Here is a 19364-nt window from a genome sequence, read left to right on the forward strand (position 1 = left end):
CAGTGGTGATCAGTAAGACTGGTTGGGGGATAATCAACGATTCTTTTTTTTTTTCTTTTTTTTTTTTTTAGAACATGCAAAAAATTAATAACATGACAAAATAAGCAACACAAGTGAATTTAAAACGCAAACAAGAAAAAGGATAATGAATTATGTACTTATGCAATCCACTCAGTTTCTGATCAACTTTTCAATTCAGTTCAATTCTAGGATTAATTGGTCATCTAGCACCAAATCACAAGAACATTCTCCTCAAGGGTACAGAGCCCACAATATTAAAGAGAAAAAAAATCAGACAACCACCCATGAGCAAGCACGTGGCGACCGAAGTGGCAGGCGCAGCCCTCTGCCAGGCTTTGGGTGCAGGGAGGGAGAAGAGAGCAGAGAGAGACAGGACAAAAGACACATCGTGGATAAGTGTTATTTATCTATTTATTTAAATCTTAACATTTTTAGAACGATCAATTTGTTTGTACTTTAAAAGAAATCCGAACATTTTTAATTGGTGTTCCTCTGATTTTTTCGGGTTAAAAATCATGTTTTTTTGGGGGTTTTTTTTTTTTTGGCTCACTCGTGAATAAAAATGGACACAAAGTACACAACACAAAGAACATAAGGGAATTTTTATACTGTGTATCCTTTTCACCCAATAAAAAACAAAGGATACCCTTCTCTTTTGCGCTTTTGTCGACTCGTTTAAAAACCAGTTTACACCAGTTAAAAGCCTTTTTTGTTGATACTAATTTAATATATTCTGTATCTTCCATTGTGCGCATAACTTTGTGAGGTTACTTTTTTTTTCCAATAAATTGCTAATCTTAAGGGGGACAAGTTCAGGAACGTGCTCGCACGTACCATGACGTTGTGAGCGCGCGCGAGGGACGTCGCCGCCCACTTCAAACACTCTTTTTTTGAGAAAGAAAAACGGGTACCCGCCTTACCTGCTGCTTTTGACTGTCAACACGGTGGAAGAAGAGCACTTGTCGTGTACCCCCTCAGTGCCTGCTCACCATGTATAAAGCTATATCGAGTCTAAGCGGACGCTGTGCTGCTTTAACACGAGGGTCCTGCTCAAGGCCCAGTTTGGCCTATTTCCACCGGGCAAGTGGTGAGTTCTCCCTGCTTCAGCTCCAACTTTTACCCTCACTATATAAGTGTGTTACGCTTTTTGGTTTGATGCTATTACAGTGCAGGAGGAGCGTAACTGTTCACAAAACATGACCTGTTTTTGTTTTTGGATGGGGGGGCCTGCTGTGCTGGCATAACATTCTGTAATGTTAACATTTCCCCACTTTAAGTCAGTATTTCAGTTAATTGATTCACCGATTATGATTTTTTTTTCTTTTATTAATATCTCAATTTGAAGATCCGTCACAGCCATGCCATTGTAGATGTCTGCTGGAGGTTTCACAACAAGCAAACAGGCAGCATTACATCAGTGTGCTGTGAGGTCAAAGGTTATCTTAATGTGGTCCCATCCTGGCTTCAATATTGTTGAAAAGTGTGAATGAAATGAAACCAGTAGCATCAAAAGCAAACACAGTTTAAACCTGACGTGTGTGGGTTTTTTGTTGATGATTAATAATTACACTCATTGGGTGTTAAATATTTGGCATTTGTGTCAACAGAAAGATGTTTCACATGATGTCACTGAAATGTCACGCCAAAGCTTTGATCATCCTCTACCAGATAAAATAGAGAGCTCGATGCTTGTCAACCAGCTGTTCTTTCCTTCTTCTTCTTTTGTTTTTACGCTGCAATTAATTTACAGGAGCATTATGTCAGAAATCAGCCTTCAAGCCCCCCTCTACAGACGTGCCAGAGATGCCCCCGTGCAATTTCAGTCCAGAAAAATACATGGTAAGAGCAGACTCCTGCTGATACATTTGGCCTTGCATTATGTAATCGCTTCAGTAATAATAGTACTTAGAACTTACTTAATAGAGCACGTCAGCCCAGTGAGTAAAAAACCTCAGTTACAAAAAAAATAAACATCCTGTTCTGCAACCCTTATCTTGTGTACTTGTCTCTATCAAGGGTATGTCCAAAGACCGTATGATAGAGATCCGCAGACAGAACTGCAACCCCATGACCACAAAGGTTACTTATTATAAGAAGCCAGTGTTCATCCACCAAGGGTACATGCAGTGGCTGTGGGATGTGGACGGGAGACGATATCTGGATCTGTTTGCTGGTGTGGCGACTGTCAGTGTGGGCCACTGCCACCCGTAAGATCCTTTACAGTTTGCTGTGTCACACATGGAAAAGTATTTAACAAACACAGGCATCCTATGGATGAAGTAGAGACACTGACATGGGTCGGTTATTGTAACATTTATGCACCACTTTCCACCCAGCATACAGTGCTATTGTAACAGAGCACATTTTTTTCAAATGAAGCATTTTTAAACATGCCCGTTTTCTTAAGAAAGCATACATTATTTAATAATGATAATTAATAAAATAATTATTTCAGAAAAAAATATTTTCAGGGTCATAATTCTTAGCCCCCTGAAAAACTGACCAATGTGCAATGATGTGCTTTAACTTTGTAATGCTCAGAGTTACAACAATTCAGTTTACGCCAAGGTTATCTTCAAGTGTATTCACAGTATAAACACTTAATCAAGGGTTTAAGCTGTAACTTGAATTGTAACTTCAAGAATTTTTGACGCTCACAAAGCAGAAGATAGAAATACAAGTTATCCCAGTGTGTTATCCCAAAGTGTCAAGAACTGGAGTGAGAAGTATCATAAAGGAATTCATAGAAAAAGCCCCACAGTACAGAACAAACCTGGCAGGATTGAAAGGTTTTAAAGACTCTGGAAGTAAAACTAGTGAGAGATGTGCCTAAAGACCCCAGAACAACTGCTGAGACATGAGTGAATGACCTAAAGAATAAAATCTTAAAGAAGACAATCACTACAAGTAGAGATGCCTTTAAGGCAGACTGAAGTACGCTAGGAGAACCTGGAGAAAGATTATTCAAACTGGACACGCAGCCTGACGTGTGTTCTTTACAACCCGAAAACACCATCCCCACAGTGAAGCACGGTGGTGGGAGTATTATTATGCTGTTTGTCTTTCAACACGACAACAACAACCCAAATCAGATGTTGCTCCTGGTGAAGAACTACCATAAGACGAACAAAGTAAACGTTATTGACTATTGACCATAAAATCTAGAGGAGGCTGAGAGATTAGTCAAAGAAGAATGGGCTGGAATTTCTCAGGAGATTTGTTGAAAACTACAACAAAAGCTGCTGCAGGCTGTTATCCAAGAAGATATGATACATGTTTGACGATTAACATCGGGGGACTAATAGTTTGGAAACTGATAATTTAGGTTTTTGTTAAATAATTTTGTTTCTATGTGTAAAGTAAAATAATGTAAACATCGACAATAAAACAAAGATGTTCGTCTTAAAAATCTCTAGCTATATTTAACAGATACTCTGGAAATACTTAAAAAAAAATATGGGGCTAATAATTCTGTAAGCCTCTCCTATAAGACCTCTGTCTGTCTAGCATCCCGAGTAGCTTGGTCGTTTTTGAGAATGCCCTACATCAGTCGTCCCCAACCTTTTTGCACCACAGACCGGTTTATGTCCGGCAATATTTTCACGGACCGCCCTTTAAGGTGTCGCGGATAAATACAACTAAATGAAACCAGTACCGGTACGAAAAAAAACAAGATTTATTCATAACACACGGGAAAAGACCCAGGGAAACCGAGTTAACAATAAAAACGATTAAAAAAATTGCCGAGCCTCAACTCTCACGGCCCAGTATCAAACGACTCCCAGTTCATGGCCCGGCGGTTGAGGTTGTCTCCTGGTTTCTTTTTGCCTAAGCTAATTTATTTTCTGCTGGACACAATCTGAACATCACTTATTTTCCACATGTCAGCACCAAATCTACTCCATAAAACATCACAAAGCGCTAAAAAACTCCCCATATTCTTCATGCCTTTAAAGAACCTGTGTAAAGTCCCCAACCTCCTTTCCATCTGATTTTTTCCCTCACTGTTGTACATCTGTTAATGAGTAACACCTTTAATTAGAATTTTTTTAAATGCTAACATAAGCCAAAGGTAGTTTGTTGGTTCCAGCTGTTTCTAGACGTTTTTAATCTTATTACACACCTGTTGCATTAGACAGCAGCAGCTGGTAATATCAATAATTACTGATTTATCCCTGCAGAAATGGTCAGTCTGCATCTAACAACCAACATGTACCGCACTTCAGACAAGTGAGCTATGAAAGTTATAGATTAGACGCTATAGTTTTATAAGCCCAGTTAGGTTGTGAATTCTCTAAAGAAACTATGAAACCATTGTTCTACGTTGAGAAAGGTTACTGTGAAATGGTGTGCCTAGTACTGTACAAGAACTGTGGCAAACACTCTGAATGAATAAATCTAATATATTTAGCAAAGTACTTGTTGGAAGTTGCTGAAGTACTTTTCTAATTACTAAATCATCATATTATATTATCACAGAGAAAATGAAATGGCGTCTTTGTTCACAGGAAAGTAACAGCAGCTGCAGAGCAGCAGCTGAAGAAACTGTGGCATACAACTAACATCTATGTTTATCCAACGCTTCATGAGTATTGTGAAAAACTAGCCTCCCACTTCCCAGATCCGCTAAAGGTAAGATATTGAGTTTTTCATTGAATTAGCTGTCATCATGGGCTGAGGCTGTCATTAAACAGTGTGCTGGTCTGTTCCTTGTCCAGGTGATATATCTGACAAACAGCGGCTCGGAAGCCAATGACCTGGCAATTTTGATGGCTCGTCTCCACACAGGCAACTACGATATAATTACTTTAAGGTCTAAATTTTTCCTTTTTTCTATGAATAACAAAGGCATCCCACTCACCTCCTGATGAAAGAAAAATGTAAATTCTGTAGAAATGTTTGATTTTTGGCAACTTTGGTAACTAACCTGTTAACAGACAAAAATTCATAGGCATTGTTTACTACGAAGCAGGGTCAACATACCCAGAATAATCAGCCTAATCAGTCTCATGAAGGTGGTTATTGACCCAGGGTTTCGCATGAAGGGGGTGGTGTTGCAGCAAATGACCAATCACAAACAGGGATGGGTCTACTGACAGTGTAGCAGCTCATTTTACAAAGGAAGATAAAACTGACATGATTGGAAATATTAAAGAGGTTAAACATGTAATACAAACTAAAATCAACACAGCAGCTGCAGAAAGTGAGCAGAAGTGTGAGTGGCTATACTAGAAAGTAGTGTAGTATTATAAATGCTGTATGAATGTGTTTTATGCTCTTCTGCATACCTTGATTGCAATAAGTGTTTATTTGAGTTACTGACCTCTGGCATCAACGATGCATTTTCACCCAGAGAACTGCCGCTCACTGGTTATTTTCTTTTTTCTTCTGCAGAGTAGATCAGCGGTTTCTGAAATATTTAAACCACCCCATCTGGCACCAACAACCACGCCATGTTAAAAGTCACGTTTCCTTATGATTCTGATGCTCAGATTTAACTTAAGCAAGTCATGCTGTCTCTACGCTTATCAATGGAGTTACGGGGATACCTAACAAACTGACCAGGGAGATGCCCTGTTTCAAGGATCTTTAAGACTTAAAAAATGATTTTAAATTGTTTGCAGCCAACAGAAAAATGCAGGAATAGGACTGCATCGGAGCTGCCATATTTCTCACAGGTGCTCCCAAGGAAACAACAAAGGCTTAAGACAATTATAAAAAACCTTTTTGTGGCCACACAGAGCGGTCGAAGGCAACCTTCAGCAATGCTGCCGCTATTTTCCAGAGAACTGTCAGTAGGCAGTACTTGTTACTTTATACTTGTTGATCTAGTCAGACGTGCAATATAAGTTGTCATGATGCCACACCTTTGTAACATTGAAATTACTCATGTTGAAGCGGCTTTGCTAATCCTATAATCTTGTTTCGTACTACCGGCCTCAGGTTTTTGTTTGTTTTTATTGTTTTACAGTTTTTACTATTGTCCTTTTTTCTGCTATTAATTCATGTTATTTTATCTGTTTGGAGGCACTGAAAAGAGAAGCACAGAGTTAAAGTAAATCATGAAAAACAACATTGAGGATTGCGGTATTGTTGCCAGTAATGTGTATTTTTGTCTTCTAGAGGGTCATATCATGGTGGCAGTCCACAGACCATTGGCCTCACTTCCAATGCAGCATATAAATACCCTGTTGCCAGTGGTTTTGGCTGCACAAATGTAGGTACTGCAAGAAGACAGCAAAAAAAAAACCAAAACTTTGTTGTATCTGAAAACTGGAAGCTTTCCCATTCAGTGCATAGACACACATATAAACAAGAGTGACAAAGAGAAAAAAAAGTGCAATAAAACACTGGCATTAATTCTTGAAAATCTTTTCAACTTTTAATCTAACATTACTCACAAAAAGATATTCCCTCATATGCAAATCTCCTTGTTGTTCAGTTGGGTTGAGTACTGATGACTCCAAAGGCAGTGAGTCAAAATTTTTTAATTTTTAACTCTAAGCAAACTTTTCAGTGATCCCTGGTGCCCTATGGATAGTGGGTGTTGTCCATCTGGATGAATCCAGTCTCAGCAGAAAACATTTGATCGAGATAAACATGATTTAGAAACGTTAACAAAGTAAACTTGTAGGTGGCATCTGGTTAATAATTGGCTTAAAGTGACACATTTAAGGTTGAAATGTATTGAAGGTAATATTCTGTCACTGAATGTGTTTGCATTATTTAAACTAATTCATTTGCACATTTTATATCTACTTAATTAAATATAATTCTGAAATGGGCTGAAGGTGACCGATGCTTTCGCACCAGTAAAGTTTGGTGATGCTTTATTTGTGCTGTTAAACTGAAATAAGCAGACCTGATTTCTGTCCAATGAACAGACCATGTGTCCCGATGTGTTCAGAGGGCCTTGGGGAGGAAGCCACTGCAGAGACTCCCCCGTTCAGACCATCAGAGAGTGCACTTGTGCCCAAGGTACACAAACATGTGCACTTGTGGCTCAGCGCCAATGCACCCGTTCTGTTCTAATAAACAGAATAAAAGAGGGAGATGTTTTTAATTTTGTTATAATAGTCTGTCTGTATCCAGGTGACAGAAAAGGAGATCTGTTTGTTTGGGGGGGGGGGGGGGGGTGTTCTTTGTTTTGCATTATTGACTGCAACATGCATTTAAACAAAATTATATACTTTCATTTTTGTAATTTTCTGTTTTCCCTTTGAGTTGCGATTCAAAAACATGCACTTCTTTCAAAATACAGAGTAGGGCAGATTACTTATAACCCCGAAAACGAGGCAGCTGTTGAGTATTTACTTCTTTTAATGTTTTACCACTTTCAGGAATGTTAATTATAACCTGTCTCTACTAGACCACTTGAAAATGGTCCCATTGTCAGCACAATTTCATGGATTTTTGCACAAACCAAACATCTGTCGCAGCAAAATAATATCTGAATCAGCCAACCATCTAAACTGACAAGAAAGTTTTTTGTGTTGTTCCCCCTCCACAGGTCACTGCATGGCAAATGAACAGTACATTGCACAACTCAAAGAGACATTTGCTACAAGTGTCCCAAACAGAATAGCTGGTTTCTTTGGAGAACCGATTCAGGTACTTTATTCAATTGTAGAGTACATTATAAATTATATATAATAACTACACAATTCTCCTATCCATGTCTATTTCTTTAAATATATCCTTTTTTCTTTTTGGGTTAAACACGTTGTTACACTGAATGGATTGTGATTTAATTTAGATCAGGCTTTTGTTATTATACTGTCTATGTTTGTTGTTTTACCTTGTTCAGAATGGTCGCTGTGTTTGTGTTAATTAAGATATGACAGTGGGATGTGCACGTGTGTGTTTATACAGGGAGTGGGAGGAGCTGTGCAGTATCCTAAAAACTACCTTAAGGACGCTTACAAACTTGTAAGAGAGCGAGGAGGAATCTGCATCGCTGACGAGGTTAGGTGCAAATGTTAAATAGGTTTTTTAATTAAAATTTTTTAGCTATATTGTTTTGTTTGGGTTAGTTTTTTGTTTGTTTTGTAAATTCTTAAAAAAAAATCTTTTAGCCTGCCACAGCATATTACAAAGTGGAGATTAAGCACATCGGTACATGTGCTGCTACACGTGTTGAATCTACAGTGTTACTTCAATTTAAATAAAGTGCTTTATGGTAAAGCATTGTTATAAAATATTCCTAATTGCATTAAAAAATAAGAAAGTAACTGCCAATCACTCATAAGCTACCAAGTCAGTGGGCATAAACATGCACATCTGTGCCTTAACCACACATACTAGTACACACAAATGCAGGAGTAGGTGGATTTATTCTAATAAACTTTGTTTAGAAAAACCTGTTCTCATAGGAAAACTTTTGAGTATTCTTGTTTCAATACAACAACCACACAAAACAGAAAACCCCAAAAATCCCCAAATTTGATACACGATATTGAGCCCTGGATTTTTTTCTTCAGTCTTGAGGAAATTCAGTGAAGAGGTGGGCGTTATTGTTTCAGTTTCTTCAGTTGTAAAATTCTCCTGCTTTTTCACTATTGCGGTGCATTTCTGTCTCCAAAAACAACAAATTATTTTGTGTGTGCGCTTAGTTTGTACGTACTCTAAGACCATTTCTATGCACATTTTACGATAATGTAGCATGTGTATGTACATATGTCAGTATGTACCTTATCTCCTCCCTGACAGGTGAGCCAGTCTGAATGAAACTGTGTAAGAACATTGCCACACGTGCATCAATTATTAACATCCAGATGTTTTAAAAAAAGATTTATCATAAATCCCAATTCTTCACCCCGCTGTGACTGTAATGTTACGTCCTCCGCTTGCCTTTGTTTCACAGGTCATGTTCAGAGTATGTCACTCGTCTATAATTTAACAGTCACCAAAATTTATGTCTGTGACAGTATTTTGTTCGAGTCACCACTGAATATGGAAGGAAGACAAAAGAGCTGCAGGCTAGTATTAGTGAATGAAACTCAGCGTTTGAAGGGAGATGTTTTATTATCTTGATTAAATTACAGATTCCTACAACACCCCCAGTAGGTATTCAGTTCTTATGGACACTTAAGGGTTTTTTTTCTTTGTGCTTTCTTTACTGTAGTACTCCTAAAAGGGGAAAAAATAAAGAAATAAATCACTTAACCATCAGTTTTTCACCTGGCAGGTCCAGACTGGATTTGGACGAACAGGAAACCACTTTTGGGGTTTCCAAGGCCACAATGTTATTCCTGATATGGTTACAATGGCAAAGGGCATTGGCAATGGATTCCCAATTGGAGCTGTTGTTACAACACCAGGTGAGAATATACTCTAGTGTTTGAAGATCTGCTTGTATATTCAAGAAACATAAACAAATACATTTAATTACATTATACATTATTTTCACTACTGAACTGGCAAAATGTAACTGGCGGTGGTGAGACAGCATCTGTCTCTTTCTGCCAGGTAGTGATGGAGCTTTTTGAATGTGAAGACTCAACAATTTAACATGTATTTATAGATTATCAAAAAAAACAAAAACAAGGACACCATGAAAGCTTATTTTTTATTTATTAATTATTTGATACTTTTCAAGCAATAAGCAGACCAGAATTTTATTTTATTTTTTTACTGAAATTGCGAGCGAATGAAATAATCGACTCTCCAGTTGTGACTCACCACTTCAGCCAAGCTCTCAGCAAGAAATTGAGGAAAGGAGACAAGGAGGAAAAAGTAGTTCCACATTGAATACCTAAGACATAGATTGATTCGAAGAAAAGCTTCTAGTACTTGTTCCATTAGCACAACACTGCTGGAGCCCTGGGAGACTTGTAACGTTGTATTAATAATGCTCTGAGCTTCAATATGAGCTTCGCTTTGTTTATCATATAGTAGCTGTCTGACTGATGTGCTACCTTGAAAAGTACCATCAGACTTCCATTTTCATCCGTTTTAGATTGTTAGTGTTAAACAATACTAAAAGACCTAGCATCATGTTGATAAAGAGTTCAACATGAATTCATTTTTCACAAAAGTATTTTATATATCTTATATTTTGAGATGTAATTTGAACGGAGCAGTCGCTGGAGGTTTGAATTTGTTTTTTCATTTTTTGTTGTTTTGTTTTGGGTTTTTTTAGAAATTGCAGCCTCCTTTGCCAAGGGGCTTCACTTCAACACCTTTGGGGGAAATCCTTTGGCTTGTGCTGTTGCTTCGTCGGTGCTTGATGTAGGAATTCTTTAACCTTTTCTAAATGAAGCCTGTTCAAGATAACAGTGACAGCAGAGACACTGAAATACAGAAAAAACCCCTGTATTTTTCCTTAACAGACAATCAGAGAGGACGACACCCAGCAGAACAGCCTTCGTGTGGGCACCCATCTGATGACAGAGCTCGCGAAACTCAGAGACAAGTATGAGATCATCGGTGATGTCCGCGGAAAAGGCCTGCAGATCGGTGTGGAAATGGTCCGAGACAAGGTGCTGTGACCCTTGTGCTCATATGTTTATACAATACATATTTGCATTGTGCCTCCCTGGGGGCGTTGGCCAGCATTGCCCCAGTTAACTGTTTTCTGCAGCATGTGTGCCAGTCTGATGGTATTGTGGCTGCAGTGCATGCACTTTTTTTTATTTTCCTTTAATATTTGAAAGAATTGAACAAAGAAAAGAAATAATACAGACTCTCCAGCCAGAAAAAAAATTGCTTATTAAAAGATGTATTATGATGCACAGGCAGACCAGAGCAGAGCTGTGTTTGCAGCTCTGTACACGCAGTGGGTGAGAAAAGAGAGGAAGCAGGGAGCTTATTTCCCATTTTACAGCTTATACAAGCAAGAGAGGTTAATGTTGTTCACACACATCAAAGAACACAGGTGGGTGGGTATCAGCTGTTCGGGTAAAATCGTTTTCAGTTGTAACGCTTACCTGGGTCTCAGTGCCTTCTTTTCAATCATCCTATAGGTTTTTTCACAGTTTTTTTTTTTAACATGTAAAACTGCTAGCAGCAAGAGTACATGTATTAGCTAAAAAAATAATATTATTAATCCCCTTGCTTTGTCTCACTGGGGAATCAACAGGCCATTCAGGCTACTGGAGCTTGCAATACAGTGGCAGAAAGTCTGCTCACTGTTGCCCTGGAGCTGACTTTTCTATTTCAGTGACTTCGTTTCTGAGAGAATTTGTGATTGCTGCTTGGAAAATATCTTGCTGTTGTTGTGTTGTTAATTATGTATTAACTGGGCTTTTTCTCCGGATTAATAAACTGACCATTTTTTTGGTCATTTTATTAATCCTGGACGCGAATCGGAGAAAAGCCCTGTTAATACATAATTTCAAAACAAAACAAAACAAAAAACATGTATTTAAACAGCCATAATTCTGTACGCACCTTGTGCTTGTTAGAGGACTCCTTTGACCTATAAAATCGTGTGTTTCTGAAAAAACGTATCCTGCGCTGTTCCCACGTGCTCCTAAAAATCAGGCTTTTGTTTTAGAAAAGAAAATAGATTGAATATCCTATAATATCCTATGATACACATTTATAAAATACAGTAATAGTATTGTTTTACTTACCATTTATGAAGGCCATGTTAAAAAGCACATATGTATTACTACTGACGTTCCCACCTGTTTTGCTCAGATGTCATTCTAAATCACACTCTTGCAAATCTCTGAACACAAAGTGCATCATTTAGCACACTTTCTTTCACCTGTAGGAACACTGGCCTTCAAAATGCAACACACTGATTTAGAAATTGGTCCAACTCTTTTTGCACCTTTGCAAACTCAACTGGAAGAACAATTTAATCATGTGTCAGAGTATAAAAGAGGCTTTGAGTCATTTCTTCAAGTGTTAGGCAAGAAGCTGAAACAGGAAGAACAAAGAGGAAGAGTGAAAGGGGGTCTATGAGGTAGCAGCAGTTTTTTTTGGTCAGTTCAGCTAAACACGTATTGCCGTAATACACATATATTTCTTACCCTTTGGGATCTGTGTAGGGTTTCTCATTGTACTTACATTACATGGTGAAATTAGTAAATTTACTCAATATATACATTAAATAGGTACTTTTTTTATTATTCTTTTTTTTTTTTTTTTCTGCATATAGGTGCACAAAATCATTTGAATACGTAGCATGACCTCACCAAACCAAAACATACATGAGCACTTTTGATGGTACTGTTTTATATTTATCACATCAGTGTTTGTATGATGGTCTGCGAGAAGACATCAGGTAATATCTGTGTGTATTGTTTTTGTGGAAGGAACCCGTTTTGAGAAGAGAGTACATGTTTTGTTTTTTTGAGCGCTGTTTTTATTTCGCAAGAGATGTGTGGGGTTTTGACAAAAGCAGCAAACTCTTTGTTTGTGTTTGGAGTTTTGAGAAACTGAGTCACAGTTTCTGGAACGAACCACATGAATAAACATTAGGAGAAAAAGTGTAAAGAGAAATGAAGTGGGTGAACTTTTCATTCTGAATCAGAAGATCCCAAATATAAAAACGTAGTCAGTGAAATTTTTATTTATTTAATTATTTTTTGCTGCCATCTTTATTCATTTATTTATTTTTTTATCTGTGTACCAATCATCTAGTTAAATATTTTTTCTTTTGCAACATGGCTGCAGGTTGTGAACCATATTTAGTCACTCAGAGTGTCTGTCTTCTCGACATACATAATTCAAGGTTAAACAAATGAATTCAAATCCATTCACTAATTTGAAAGCTGAAAAGAATTCCTGTCTGTATGCTCTTTCAGAAGGTTTGTCATAGACATTTGTGTCCTTACTTTGGTACATGTTGTCATGAGCTGTTGTGTGAAGCAGGCAGAGTTAGGACCCAAATGTAGGACTCACAAACTGGACTAAACTTAAAGGCAGCTTTATTGCTAGACTTACGAGAAACATAATACAGGAAACTTAATTAATCAGAGACTAGGACCCTGAATAGGAAATACTGGACATGCAGAACACAGCTAGAGGGGAGATTGCCATCAGAAACTAAAGAAAACTGAAGACTTAATTAGACACATGAGGTAAGGGCAGAGTGGAAACATGTGGTGAACACAGCTGAACAGAATCCACTAACAAACCAAGGGAAGCAAACATCACACACACAAGATGAAGGACTATTAAAGCAAAACAGGAAACAACATGAGACAGAGACCCAAACTTAAGACATACAAACTTGACACAGGGAAACGGTAAAGAAATGCAGAGACATGACTGAATGGGGATACAAGACTCACTTGACACAACAGGTAGACCATACAACCACAGAGACAGACAGACACATGTTAAATTTATTTCAACATTCTTGTCTTATACCATATAATGTGATTATTAGACCTCCCTAGAAACAAGGAAATACAAATATTTTACAAATCTGTCACACAAAAAACTTGCTTAAAACTAAAAATTATATTAGTTATTCAACAAACAACAACTACACAGTCCTTACTTACGTATAATAACCAAAAGACTTAATGCCCCCTCAGGCATTTAACAGCTTGCATTCTTGCTGGCTTTGTTTTTAAGTACTTGGTACACTTTGACACGCTCTTTTGATATTGACTTTCAGATAGTTTCTAACTAGTCCCAGAGACCTGCTGTAAATTAAACTTTTGTGGAGTCTATCTTTGAGTCCATTGTAGGCTTTGATTTGGCCACTCCATCAGTTTGAGTACTTCCTTTTTCCCGTTTCTTGGTCAAAGAGTCTTTGCACAGCTTTGAAGGATGTTTGGGATCATTTTTTGTTGGTATATAAACCCACAACCAATCGGTTTCAGTCCAGAAGGGATTCCGGGATGTTGAGGTAGACCTTGTTTATGATTCACTAATGTCAGTGTTCCTGGGTGGTTCACCCAGTGTTTTCAGTTTGTTCATGTTCAGTTTATTTTGTCACTCGTTCTCATTTCCTGTTTTGCTGTTCCAGTTACTTCCATGTGTCATTAGTCAGATTAAGCTCAGCTGTTCACTCACCGGTCTCTAATCACTAATCATTCAGCCTGTGTATTTAAGTTCAGTGTCTTGTCATTGATGTTGTGGTTGCCGTGTGTGCTTTCAGCTCAGTCAGCCATTCAGTCATTTAGCCAGTCTTTCAGTTGTCTAGTCAGTCAGCCATCTCATGTTCTGTTCATTCCTCCGTTGTCTACGATGAATCACCAGTCCTCACCTACCTGCGACTTTTTGGTGTTGACCAAAAAGTTCAAACTTGGATTTCTGTGTCTAGACTTCCTTCTTCCAGTCATTTGCAGTACAGTGTTCATGCTTCCTGGCAATTCTGAGGTGTTCTGAGATGTTTGCAAGTCTGAATAAGGTCTTCTTAATAGCTATTCTTCCCTTTAAGCCTTATTCATTGAGTCCATTGCTTGTGGTCATACTGGAGTGCCTCTCAGACTCTGATTTAGAAGCTTATCTCTGTCTCTGTCTGAAGATCAGCAGTGGTCTTCTTTCTGTCTCTAGTAATTAAAACCTTGAGGTGTCTGACATCTGCTTCAGTCAGCTTTTGTTTTCTGATTTTTGTTTTCCGCCTCCAAAGCACACTTGACCGCTCTGTGAGAACACTTTATGTCTTGCCCTATTTGTCTCAAAGACCATGCAGCATCATACCTAAATTTGACCTGGCACACTGGCAGTCAGAAATTAATCAAGCATAACATCCAACCACTAAAAACTACTTTTTTGCTCAGGAATCCAAGTAAATAACTGTAATTTGGCGTCTTAATCAAAAAATAATTTTCTTGATTATTTTTCTCTTTTTTTAATAAAGCTGTAAAATTGAAAATTGGTGGATAAAAACAATTATTATATGTTAACATTAAAAATGTCATTTTGGTTAAAGCGCTTGCACATACTGGTGGATTAACTTTTACAGAAACGTTTAAAAAAAGATTTTTGGTAAGTACTAATACTGTTAATGTAGGACAGAGGTGACATAAACTTTACACTGGGTGGTACACATACATATGCTATTTTTTTACATGTAATGTTTAGTGTTTAAGATTACTGATTACGGATATAAAGAATAAAGAACAATGTTTTCTGTCCTTATTTTAAAGAATAAATAATGTTACGTATTACGTATACTGTCACACACCACATCTCATACAATTTATCAGTGATGCACCATTTTTTTCAGGCAAATATTTATTTCTCCTTGTATGTTTAAAGTGACTCAGGACTAGCCATTTGGTAAAATTATCCTGGTAACTGAGCTGGATAAATTACTGTGCTTACCAAAACATCCACCCACATCCGTTTTGTCTATTATGTGTAGGCCAGCCGAGATCCGCTACCCCCTGAGGCAATGGCTGAGATTTTTGAGGATGTCAAGGACATGGGAGTCCTGATTGGGAAAGGAGCAATATATGGACAGGTAATTTCACTCACCCTGTATACTCATGTATGTGCTAGACTGCAGTGTGGCACCAATACATGCTGTGTCTGCAGCACAAACCTAGTCGTTTTCTACAATTCAAGCACACTTGTCATTTTGCTTACTTTCTTTTTTCTTTTTTACCTTGGATCTAAAATAGACGTCTGAGCAGTAGCTCACTTTGATAATACATTTAATTACAGAAAATGTTGGTTTTGGAATTCTTCATTTCTCTGTCTGTAATTGTGCCTCCAGCTCTGCTCATCATGCATTACTGAGACATTGTGATGTCAACACTGCTATTTAGTTCTTCTATTTATGGCTTTAGAAAACAACATGCTGCAGGTATTTTTTGTGGTAGCAGAACACTGATTATTTTCGTAAAGGAGAAAAAATCATGATGTTTTAATAGTCCAGAACCCTACAGGACTCACTTCTTAACTTGATGTTAACTGAAAAAGAGAAATTGCTGTGTATAAGCCGTTTGGTTCACCTAAAATGTATTTTTATATCTAAAGTATTGGGACAATTTCTAATGTTTTTTTTTTTTCAGAGAAATGTAAACACATTGTCTTCCTTCTAATCACAAACACCATTACAATGATCAGAGAATGAATGATGATTGTAGGGGGACATTTGCACAGGGATATAGAATCCCATTGTGTTACCTAACATGAGTTTATTACAGGGCCTCTGTGAGATCAGTGATAGCCTCAAAATGGCCAAAGTATTTTTTTCTTTTCTGTATGCCCCCCACCCCCCGAATGATGGATAATTCAATACAACGGTGTCTACTGTTCCAAACCTATAACATTATTATGAGTGGATGAGTGAGAAAGTCTTGTGTTTTCCTGTTAACAGTCTAAATCACTGATGCTACATAATCTCTGTTGTTCTGCTTTTATCACTCTTTAAGACCTTCCGCATCAAACCGCCCATGTGCATCACAAAGGAAGATGCTGATTTCTTCATGGCAGTCTTTGACAAGTCTGTCCGCAACTACATGGAAAAAAGATGAAAGCCCGGAAAAGGTCAGACGGATTGCTCCGTGTTAAAGAGACCCTGGTCAGCCAGAGATGACCTTTTTTCAATATAAAGAGTAAAAGTCTCAGTATTAATCTTAATAACCTCATTACCTCTGTTTTTACCTTTGTATAGTGATTAAGAAGATGACATTTTCTAATTATGTTTAACGATTTTGTTATAACAAAGACTTAAACGGCCTCACTGATAAAATTGATAACTAACTTTTAGTTCATTTTGCTCTTTTAGATCTGCTAACTGTGTATGATCATTTATAAAGCGATGCTTTGCTTATTACTTATGATACCACAGTAATAATGAAAGCTAGAAACCAAAACCAAATCTGGTTATACAGCAAGTTATACTTAATCACCTTACTAGGGATGTAGATGTTTTCTTCTGACAGTGGATTTATTATCTTGTTATCAGTGTAAATAAATGGATAAAATCCTATTTCCACAGACCAATAAAACGTGATATTCTGGAAACACTAACATAGTGTCCAGCTGTTTTCATTGCAAGCATACAAGTGAAATAACTGTTAATGTTCACTGAATCACTGTGAGGAGCATTACGATTCCATGTAAAACTGCTGCACTCTGCAAACTGGAATACACTGTACTTTCAAAATCTTATTCTACTGTGACGCACTCATGTTTATATAACACTGTTTCAGTCTTACTGACCACTCAAAGTGCTTTAGACCATACATTCATATAGTGCTTTCAAGGACTTTATACATTTCATACTTAAAACACTTTATCTACCTCACATCCTGAGCCAATTTAGAGTCACCAATTAAACCAACATGCATGTCCTTGGACTGTGAGAGGAAGCTAGAGTATGCAAAGGAACCTCACACAGGAGGCCAGGGACCGGCAAGACAACAGTGCTTATTAATATATATAGCGTCCTCTCTCCAGTCAGTTGTGGCTTAAAACTGTTGTGTTACAGAGGAGAGAATATGCTGCAACTTCATGCCGTAACAGAAAGTGATCACAGTCCCTAAAGCCATGCTTCTGTGTGCACCAAAGCTGATATGAAAATGACTGAGGCATCTAATGGCATCTAATGCTTGGAAATATACAGAAAAAGAAAAGGAACATTAAAAAGCAAGGCAAATGTTACCGTGATTACCGAGCAATGACATCCAGGGAAACAAAAAGAAACATGAGGCTGTGAGGTTCATGGACTGAGTGCCTGCAGTTTATGTGTGTGTTTTTATTACATGAGTGGCAAGTTATTGTTAAGTGTAATTCTCTGTATTCTATTGTTTTAATACTGGCCTGGGGAACAAATTTTGTTCTTCTTTTTAACATGTTAAATGTCTATCTATCTATCTATCTATCTATCTATCCATCCATCCATCCATCCATCCATCCATCCATCCATCCATCCATCCATCCATCCATCCATCCATCCATCCATCCATCCATCCATCCATCCATCCATCTATCTATCTATCTATCTATCTATCTATCTGGATTGTACACCGTACTGCAGGAGATAAAAAAGCAACTAGAACCGAATTTTTGAAAAAACATTTCTGTCCATCCTGGCCAAAATGCTTTGAATAGACAACCTACAGGGTACTAATGCTGCAATAAGTCCAACTGAGTCTTCTGAAATCTCACCTCCACATACTGTGATCAGCCTTTACACATGGCTATAATTTATCCTTGAATCCAATGTGTGGTGAGAACCTCTTAGCTGAGAATTAGGGTTCACATATGGAGGAGCTGTGACTTTCAAAATGTAAAATAAAAAGTTATTAATTAGGAGAATATTAAAGTAGAGGAAAAGTGACCCTGAACAGCAGGATTTTAAAAAAACAAAAACAAAACAAACCCTTACAGTCCCAGTTGCCTAAGAGCATCTTCTGTACTCGTAATCAGGCAAGAACCAGTACCAACCTACTATCTCAAATGGTTATCCATTTGAGACGCTGTGGGACACTACAAAGAAACGTTGGTACCATCACCATTGGCTGCTGCCTACCCACCCATTCATCCATCTTAGAAAAAGCTCAAAGCTGCAGGTTGGCGTAAAACGGTGAAGGGAGAAGAGCTGCTGTGTGTGTGTTTGCTCAACATGTATAAAGTGGTCTCATGCATAAGTGGCCAGTGTGCAGCTTTAACAGGACAGTCCAGCTGTTTAACCAGTTTGGCCAGATTTCACCTGGGAAGTGGTGAGTTACCATGGAGATGAGCCAAGGACAAAAGAAATGTTTGTCATGATGATCCATTAGATAGCCTTTATGTAACCAGGAGCCCACTTGACTTTTTCCTACTTAAACTTCTCAGCTTGTTGGTTCATGATTTATTAAAAGTACTTTCAGGGCTACGTGATCTGTGTAAAATTGCTGTTAATGCAAGCTGCAGGACAAACACAATATATGTGTATTACTGCTAAAACATATAAAATCAAGACTACTACCTCAAATGAAATGACAGGTGGGCAGTGTTGGGAAGGTTATTTTTAAAATGTATTCCACTACAGATTACAGAATACATGCCCCAAAATGTATTACTCAATGAGAGTAACGTATTCTGAATACTTTGGATTACCTATTATATTATCATGCTTTTTACAACTACGTGACTGTACTATTGCTGTGTGAATTATTACTTTTACTGAAGGTTACTCGCCATACCAATACCAACTAGATTTTTAAATCTGAATATATTTGCAGCGATCTCGTATAGAAAACAGTTTCACGTGTATATAAAACAGGTCCGCAGATCCGAACCGTAGTAAAGGGACCTCTGGCTAATACGTCGGGTTCCGTGTCGTGTTCGTAGCTTTACTTTGTTGTCTGGGTCAACTTTGCTAGCGAGAGACAGAGAGAGGCGTTGAAAGGCTGCTCCAACGGTACTTATTGTTTCAGAGGAAAACAGGAACACAGTGTACAGTTGAGTCTTAATAGCTTACTTACAACTGGGCT

At 37.8% G+C, this 19364-nt stretch overlaps 1 protein-coding gene across 1 annotated transcript; it reads left to right on the plus strand.

The window, feature by feature from the left end:
• Positions 1-908: 908 nt before the first annotated feature.
• LOC134630753 (alanine--glyoxylate aminotransferase 2, mitochondrial-like) lies at positions 909-16914 on the plus strand. The gene is made up of 14 exons (XM_063478367.1): positions 909-1108; positions 1772-1860; positions 2038-2228; positions 4530-4653; positions 4740-4834; positions 6145-6238; positions 6906-6999; positions 7532-7632; positions 7894-7986; positions 9209-9341; positions 10163-10251; positions 10353-10502; positions 15299-15397; positions 16314-16914. Exons 1-14 carry the CDS (start codon positions 1012-1014, stop codon positions 16413-16415), a joined length of 1551 nt encoding a protein of 516 aa, XP_063334437.1. The 5' UTR covers positions 909-1011; the 3' UTR covers positions 16416-16914.
• The last annotated feature ends 2450 nt before the right edge of the window (positions 16915-19364 follow it).

This window comes from Pelmatolapia mariae, linkage group LG7 (assembly GCF_036321145.2).
Source record: "Pelmatolapia mariae isolate MD_Pm_ZW linkage group LG7, Pm_UMD_F_2, whole genome shotgun sequence".
NCBI classification, from domain to species: Eukaryota; Metazoa; Chordata; class Actinopteri; order Cichliformes; family Cichlidae; genus Pelmatolapia; species Pelmatolapia mariae.

Bases quoted from the DNA above. Each gene is read 5' to 3' on its own strand.
- LOC134630753 (XM_063478367.1), top strand. From the start codon at position 1,012: ATGTATAAAGCTATATCGAGTCTAAGCGGACGCTGTGCTGCTTTAACA. The intron at 1,109-1,771 runs GTGAGTTCTCCC...ATTAATTTACAG, and splicing joins CTATTTCCACCGGGCAAGTG to GAGCATTATGTCAGAAATCA. The intron at 10,252-10,352 runs GTAGGAATTCTT...TTTCCTTAACAG, and splicing joins TTGCTTCGTCGGTGCTTGAT to ACAATCAGAGAGGACGACAC.